Source organism: Hakea prostrata, chromosome 2 (assembly GCF_041222555.1).
Source record: "Hakea prostrata isolate BN-2017 chromosome 2, UWA_Hpros_2, whole genome shotgun sequence".
In the NCBI taxonomy this organism is placed as follows: Eukaryota; Viridiplantae; Streptophyta; class Magnoliopsida; order Proteales; family Proteaceae; genus Hakea; species Hakea prostrata.
Window position 1 is genome coordinate 17,859,133 of NC_142601.1, and position 8,086 is coordinate 17,867,218.

The following is an 8,086-nucleotide window of genomic DNA, read 5'->3' on the forward strand; positions in this document are numbered from 1 at the left end:
AGGAGAATGAAGATAACATAGTAAGAATGTTGCCAGAGATTCCCTACGGTGAACAAAACATCATTTCTCAAGGTTCCTAACATACTAAAAGCTCCCTACTAATCCTTTGAAATTGATAGTCAGGACAGACATACCGCAGCGGTAAACCAAAGTATCATTCCTGTAATTGTCAATTAGTCCTCTGTTGGCAATGACAAATGTGCGAGGTATCTTGCAATAGATCTACTTATTTATCGTAAAATATCTTCCTAGATCTTTCGGCCTCAAGTTTTATTGGAGTCATTCATCAATGCTCCTTGTAATCTCTCTTTATTTCAATATTATTCAAGTTCAGCAACTAATACATATGATAATGCTTTTGATAGATTTTATATACTTATTTGCTTCTCTCCCTCTATAAGAAGGATGTAGCCCAATCTGGTTAGTAGTTAGGCAATATCAAATCTTCAACCATAAAATGAAGTCAAATGAAAGAAGTGGCAGAGACCTTTCAATGGGAGAGATTTAGTTCAAATTAATTACATAGGAAAAAGAAGAGGGATTTTATTTTACTTTTGTCTATCATCACTCCATTCACTTGAATGAATGCCAAGCAAATCGCTATGTAGGTTACTCTATACATTTTTCTCAAGTGGATACCTCTTGCTGATGAAAGATTGAAACCAAAAGGAACTTTGGTCCTGTTTGCATCTTTCTCCAGCTGAACCAAGAACATACTTTTCTTTGTTAGGAATCACCGAATCAGCAATGAATTTTGAAAAAGAAGGAATGAAATAATCAATGAGAGATAACAATTCGAAAATCAGATTACTAGACCACCTTTAACATTGTAATGAGTAGAAAGAAATTTCGATAGGTGGAGAAAGCAAACTAATTAGTCAATATGAAACCAAGGCCTCTGTTTAGCATGTCATCCTCTGGTAAGGTGGCTTGGCATTGTAGTGGTAGTGTGAACTGTGTTGAATGATTAGCTTTCATTTAGGATCTTGCCTCCAATGTTGTTGATGGTCTGTGAAGTTGTCACTGGGAATTGAAGTTACATGTTTTTTCTTTCTTTCTTTCTTTATTTTTTCCAATAAATATTTGTTTGTTGAATTAGTAGAAGGAATTCAGAATTAAGTCTAGGAATACATGGCATCCTAAACAGAATTTCTCTTATTTCAGATTGTGGGATTTAAAATTTTCAGGGGATTGTTGTCTTTCCCACAGACTCATTAGCTTTAATATGACTTGCAGACAGAAAGGTTAAACCTGAATGAGGAACCTGGGGAAACACAAAGAGATAAGGTAGAGCATGTGGAGATCTGCTCCCAAGTAACATTGAGATGATACTTATTAGCCATAATATGACCGTTGGAGATCTTTGAAAAATATGACCGTTGGAGACAATATGACTGTTGGAGATCTTTGGAGAATATGACCGTTGGAGATAATATGACCATTGCAAATAATTTCTTTTCTTATGTATAGCATGCTACATTTATTTTATTCTTTACTTGATTGTATTATATATACACAAGAAGAGGTAATACAAAATCACTTCCACACAAAATTATCTTAACATAGTATCAGTTTAGGACGACCCAAACCTGTTCAAGTGAAGCTATTTTTTTTCAAGAGCAGTAAACGATCCCTACGTTATTGTTTTCTTTCCGTTGCCTTTATAATGACGGATCCATCTATCAATGCTCTTGCTACAGCTGCTGTTGCTTCCAATAATGATGTTTCCATCAACTTTGATGGTTCTTCTCCATATTTTCTACATCATTCGGATAATCCTGGTGCTATACTTGTCACGCAGCTTTTATGTGCGATAATTATCCCACTTGGAATCGTGCAATGCGGATGGGTCTTGAGGCCAAACATAAGCTTGCATTTATCGATGGCTCCTTGCCTAAACCTGCCGCTGATTCTTTGGAGCTTCACGCATGGACACGATGCAACAACACGGTCCTTTCTTGGTTGCTAAATGTTCTCTCACCTGATATTGCTAATAGCATTCTCTACATCTCTACTGCCCACGAGGTTTGGGATGATCTTCGTGATCGTTTTTCTCAAAAAAATGTTCCTCGAATTTTTGAGATCCAATGTAGCATTTCTAATCATCGTCAAGGAACCTCTTCTTTGGCATCTTATTATACTATTCTCAAGGGTTTTTGGGATGAAGTCAACTCATACAACTCGTTCCCGCCCTGCACTTGTGGTCTTTTGTCAAAACACACTGATCTTCAATGACAAGATCGCTTACTTGAATTTTTAACGGGCCTTAATGATTCTTATTCTTCTGTTCGGAGTCAACTCCTATTGATGGAACCCTTGCCTAACATCAATCGTGCTTATTCTCTTCTATTGCAAGAGGAGCGTCATCACTCCCTCCATGAGTTACCGAATCCATCAATGCATCAATCTGCCATTGCAGCCACTACTCCTCGTACACATTCTAAAAATGGTAAGAAGCCTATGTATCACTGTGATTTTTGTGGCATGGACGGCCATTCAGATTCTTGTTGTTTTAAGAAGCACGGTTATCCTCCCAAGAGCAACAATACACACATAAATCAACATCACCTACTTTCTGCTCGATCCTTTGCCGCCATCAACCCAGGAACAAATTCTGCCCCCTCCTTTACTTCAGCGCAGTATCATCAATTATTGGCATTGATCGAATCAGGTAATCCCACTCCCTTAGCAAATGCTGCAGGTAATTCCCTTTTCCCATGGGTTATTGATTCTGGGGCAAATTTTCATATGGCTTCTAAGTTACAATTCTTTAACACTGATATGGTGGTTCCTTATACATCTCCGATTGCATTACCCAATGGTGAAACAACCCCTGTGTCCCATTTAGGGACTTGCACCCCCACCCCTTCCATATCTCTTAATAATGTCTTATATGTTCCTTCATTCCGTTTTAATTTATTATCCGTTAGTCAAATCACTAAAGCTCTCAATTGTTCAGTAACATTTTTTCCTCATCATTGTGTCTTTCAAGACTTACCAACGAAGAAGATGATTGGATTGGGTAAAGAGCATAATGGCTTATATTATTTAGAGTTGCTTCCCTCCATTATTGCAGCCTCATCCACTCATTCCCACTCCTTTGATGTGTGGCATTAGCACTTGTTCGTGAAATTTAAAAGTAACCCCAAGTGCACGGTATCGTGTAGCTAACGGGTCGATCTCAAGAAGATATGCCACTTATAATTCAACTTCTTAATAGTAATGCGAGAGTGGAATGATTCAATTTTTCTTAACTAATTAACTAAACTAAACGATCCTAATCTATACATCTAATGCAATCGAATTGAAACGAAAAATAAATTAAACACAATCAATGCATAAATAAAATACAGGAAAAAAATTGCGAACAATAAAAATAAAAAGGAAAAGGGAAGTGATCCGAGTGTCAGCTCTGGATCGAGGGAAGGGGAGTATAATAATAATGACTTTGACCATGGACCCTTTGCCATAGCTTACACTCCACCGATCGAGGGAATGGATATTAAAGAAAAAAAACAATGCAGAAAGTAAATAACAGAAAGTAAATAACAAAGCAATAAACAAAGCAATAAAAGGAAAAGGAAGCCTTAACCAAAGAGAGGCACGATTGTAGGCATCTCTGATCAAGGATCCAGGGGAAGGGAGAACAATAAATAAATGCTAAAAGTAAATAACAGAAAATAAATTGCAGAAAATAAAATGGAAACCTTAACCAAAGAGAGGCACGACCGGAGGCATCTCTGATCAAGGATCCAGGGGAAGGGAGAACAATAAATAAATGCTGAAAGTAAATTGCAGAAAGTAAATAACGAAAGTAAATTGTAGAAAATAAAATGGAAACCTTAACCAAAGAGAGGCACGATTGTAGGCATCTCTGATCAAGGATCCAGGGGGAAGGGAGAACAATAAATAAATACTGAAAGTAAATCCTAAATTAAGAATATGGAGGGGTAGATAGAAGCGGGAAAGGAGGGAGGAGAAAAGATTAATAAAGAAGGTTACTTACTTGCGAATTGAACAAACGATTCGAATCTCAACCAACGCTAACAATCAAATCTAGATCTAGAATGATCTAAATCTGCAATTGCTAGACCCAGAGAAAAATGAACCTAAAAACTTGAAACTTGAACTTGAAATTTGAACTTGAATTGCATTACATAAAACAATTAGACCTAAACATTCAATCTAGAAATTAAAATCTCACAAATGCAAGCAAAGAAAACTAAAGAAAACCTAAATAAACTGAAGAGAGAAGAAAGGGTGCTTCTACTAAGCTCTAGAACACCTTCTCCTTTGATGGAGTATGCTCTCCTTTTATAGAGTTTACATCAGATATGAGGCACGGCTGAATTTGAATAAAACTCAGGGTTCCTATCTGACTCAGCCAATTAGGGTTTTGACGTACTAATCGCGCCGACTTAGAGAGATCAAATGCATAATTCCACCGTTGGATTTGAGCTTTAGGTGGTTTGTTGGTCCTCCAAAAATAAGAGCAGGGGGGTTGGGGGGGGGGGGTTTTGTGGGTGGGGGTGTGAGAGGGGATGGGAAGACATTCAAAAAAGGGATTTTTGATTCATCCTTATCTTACGGGTATAAGCCTTGGCCTTTTTCATTTGGGATCTCAATCGGGTAAAACCCAAATAGAAAATCAAAAGTCTTATTAAGTATGGAACCCGTGACAACTTTCCCCATGTGGACTTTCTTAACCAGAGATCCATGATTTGATTGGTAACCGACAATCCCGAAGGTCTAGTCGGGTGAACTTGTGGATGTTTCATTTGGAGTCCCATGATCCATACCTCTGAACCCACAGCTTAGATCTGGATCCATTTTTCATTTGAGAGTTTGAATGGCCTTCCCCGCTTGGTATTTGGAGATTCAAGCCCGAAAGTCAAATAGTTGTTAATCTTGAGATGTCCTAGAATGAAAACAAGGTAAAACCCAAGGTATCTCCCCCATCTAAGTGAAAACTTCTTTAGGGCTAGGTTGGCCATAAATGTGGTCATCAGCTTCCCCCACACTTAGCCAAAGCACCCTCAAGCATGTTATGGAAAATTACATGGGGGCGGTTGCTAGTGCAACAAAATAAACCAATCGACTCGCAGGATCCCGGTACCTTAGCATGTGCAACAAGTTTTAAACCCTATGTTTGCCCCTAGAGGACGAGTTTTGTCTCATAAAAGGCAACCCTCGTCTAAGAACGAATATTTTATTTGTGGTTGCTAAATTGGGAGGTTCCAGACGGCTGCGGGAAAGTTCGGAAAGAGACTATGACAATTTGTCTGACCATTGACTTGGAGATCCGTCACCTTGAACCTCTTACGACCCTATTGTTCCCGAGACTAGCATATATTGAATTAAAGACTCCTTTATTCTTTCAATACTCTCTTTGTCCGTTAAATTAGTGTTAACCCATCCCCTTGTCTTTGTGGTTACCCCCTTGGATCTTTTTAACTCTCTTTTTAATCTACTTGAGACACTGAATTTCTCTTTCTTTTGAATACGGAACCCTCGTTACTCGTGACGAAGGTTGAATCTAGTCAAGGTGGAGCAAGCTCAGGTAATCTATTGATGGTAATAGCTTAGTTTTCCCTCACCCTTTTGGCTTAGGGAGTATTAGATTCGAGACTTAGGTCCTAAGATTACTCGACAATCCCGGATTGAAAACGAGTAATCGTCTAGGTCCAAGGAATTCGAACTTGAAACTCTACTCTTTTTGGGGGCGGGGGGGGCCCCCGGCGCGGCCCCCGGGCCGGGGCGAGCCCAGGGTTGGCCCCAACCCTTTCACCCCCCCACCCCAAAAACAAAATTATCGGATTTCATTTTATTTTTCTTCTTGTCATGCCATACACAAAATTGCTCTCAACTTCTAGCCAATTTATTGAAATCAAGGACCCACAAAACCATAGATGGTCCATACGCCTTAAGTTTAAGGGCTTATTGATAACTCTATGAAATAGAGTTAAGATTTATAACTTTTATACTTGAGATGGCTTGATTTAGGAGTATTTTGTCTTTGTTTTAGTGATAGTATTCATTAGGTGTTGTTTTATTTAGTCTCAACATGTTGCATTTTGTTTAGTTCATTTTTGTCACATTGCATGAATTTCCCTTCTTTTTATGGATGAATTTGACTGTTTCTCTTTCTCTTGAACATGTAGGTGAAGATTCATAATAGAAGAACATGTCCTCTAACTTTGTTGTAGAGTTGTTGCTGCATTGCTACAACAACGGAGCAGAATATTCTCAGATCCAATTCAAATGGAATTGACCAAAAAGGGCTAACTTAAGTGGACTAAATTCTTGTAAATACATGATGGTTTTCAGCCCTTGATCTCAGGAGGAAGGTTCTAATCCTATGGCCAGAATCTAACCTAATGATTGAAGACATTTATGGAAGAAAGAGAAGAGAGGCAAGGAGGAGAAGAGGGGACATTCGACCAAGGGGTGAAAAATAGACTTGGCTGAGAGGAAGGAGGTAGAGAACGAATGCTGGAGCTCTTGTGGAAGCAAGGAGCTGCTGGAATTGTTGATTTGCTGAAGAAGAAAGCTGGAGCTCATGTGGAAGCATTGAAGCCTTAGTTTATTCTTGTTTTTATAACTCTATCTTCTTATTTTCTAGTCTCATGTCAACTATACTTGGTTTTATGCATTTGAATTCTGTTATGGGCTAAATCTTAGCTGTGTTGGGATGATAGTAGTACCTAAACCTGAATTTTGATATGTAATTAATCATGTGTTCTTTAGTTTTATTGCAATCCATTTTATTGTTAATGAATTCAGCATGTTATATTGACTAATTTCAGTTCTTGAATGATCTTTCTTGAATGAATGTTATGATTTCATTAATTGGAAAATTAATGAAGTCTAGGTGTTTGTTGAATTGTGTGAGTTAGCATCATCTTTAATTAGGTTGTGTTAATTAGTAGGTTGGGTAGGAATACCCAATTACCTCACATTACCATTGATTGGATTGGGTTTAAATTGCATTCTTAATTCAATTCTTCATAGGAATATGCTGATGTTGATTTAGGATGCTAGCTTATGTGTATTGGAAAATACCATATTGCCATTCATTCCAAGTTCTTGATTTATCTTGGGGTTGTAGTATTGCTTTAGTATTTGTGTTTTTAAAATTCAGGGGAAGGGAAACTTGATTCCTAACACACTTGTCACTCATTAAGTTTCTTCCATTGCTCAAATCTATATTTTAGTTCCTTAGTTTTCTTTACTTGTCATTTGGTTAATTAGTTAGACAAATACCAATCAACCTTGTTAATTTCATTTAAATCAATTTTACTTTTACATTGAAAGTTAAGGATATAATTCTCCGTGGGATCGATTTTGTACTTATCATTTATTACTTGATTGCGATACGTATACTTGCGTAATATCTTGAGATACAAGCAACAAGTTTTTGGCGCCGTTGTCGGGGAATTTTGTCTTTGATAATTAGTGTAGAAGTAAGTTTTTGTTTTATCTACTGAAATTTCTTTACTTTGATATTAGTTTCCTTTTATTCTCGGGTGTTTTTACCCTTGTATGAACACGCTGCTCGATCAAGAGTTGGCACCCTTTGACATCGAAATAGAAAGGACATTTCGAGCTAGAAGAAGGGAGCAACGAGGCCTAGCAGCAGTTCCAACAATGGCTGAAGCAGTGAGAAATGGATTGAATAATAATGAGACTAATATGGCAGCTGAGGGTGATGATAGAGATAGAGCCATCGGAGCATACGCCGTCCCCATGTTGCATGGAGCTGAATCCAAGCATAGTACGGCCAGATATTCAAGCCTTACATTTTGAACTTAAGCCGGTGATGTTCCAAATGCTTCAAACCGTGGGACAATTCGGTGGGCTTTCAACGGAAGATCCTCATCTCCATCTTAGACTCTTCATGGAAGTAAGTGACTCTTTCAAGATACCCGGAGCAACCGAAGAGGCTTTGAGATTGAAGCTATTCCCTTATTCATTGCGGGATAGAGCAAGAGCGTGGTTGAACTCCTTACCTCCCCAATCAGTAGCTACATGGAATGACTTGGTAGAGAAGTTCTTGATGAAGTACTTCCCTCCAACAAAGAATGCC

The 8,086-nt window shown here is 38.2% G+C and overlaps 1 protein-coding gene across 1 annotated transcript; it reads left to right on the plus strand.

Annotated features, from left to right (window-relative positions):
- Positions 1–1,666: 1,666 nt before the first annotated feature.
- LOC149023928 (uncharacterized) lies at positions 1,667–2,235 on the plus strand. Its single transcript, XM_089143379.1, has 2 exons — positions 1,667–1,742; positions 1,802–2,235. The coding sequence occupies exons 1-2, from the start codon at positions 1,667–1,669 to the stop codon at positions 2,233–2,235; spliced, it is 510 nt and encodes a 169-aa protein (XP_088999505.1).
- Positions 2,236–8,086: the final 5,851 nt, after the last annotated feature.

Bases quoted from the DNA above. Each gene is read 5' to 3' on its own strand.
- LOC149023928 (XM_089143379.1), top strand. From the start codon at position 1,667: ATGACGGATCCATCTATCAATGCTCTTGCTACAGCTGCTGTTGCTTCC. The intron at 1,743-1,801 runs GTTCTTCTCCAT...CTTGTCACGCAG, and splicing joins TGTTTCCATCAACTTTGATG to CTTTTATGTGCGATAATTAT.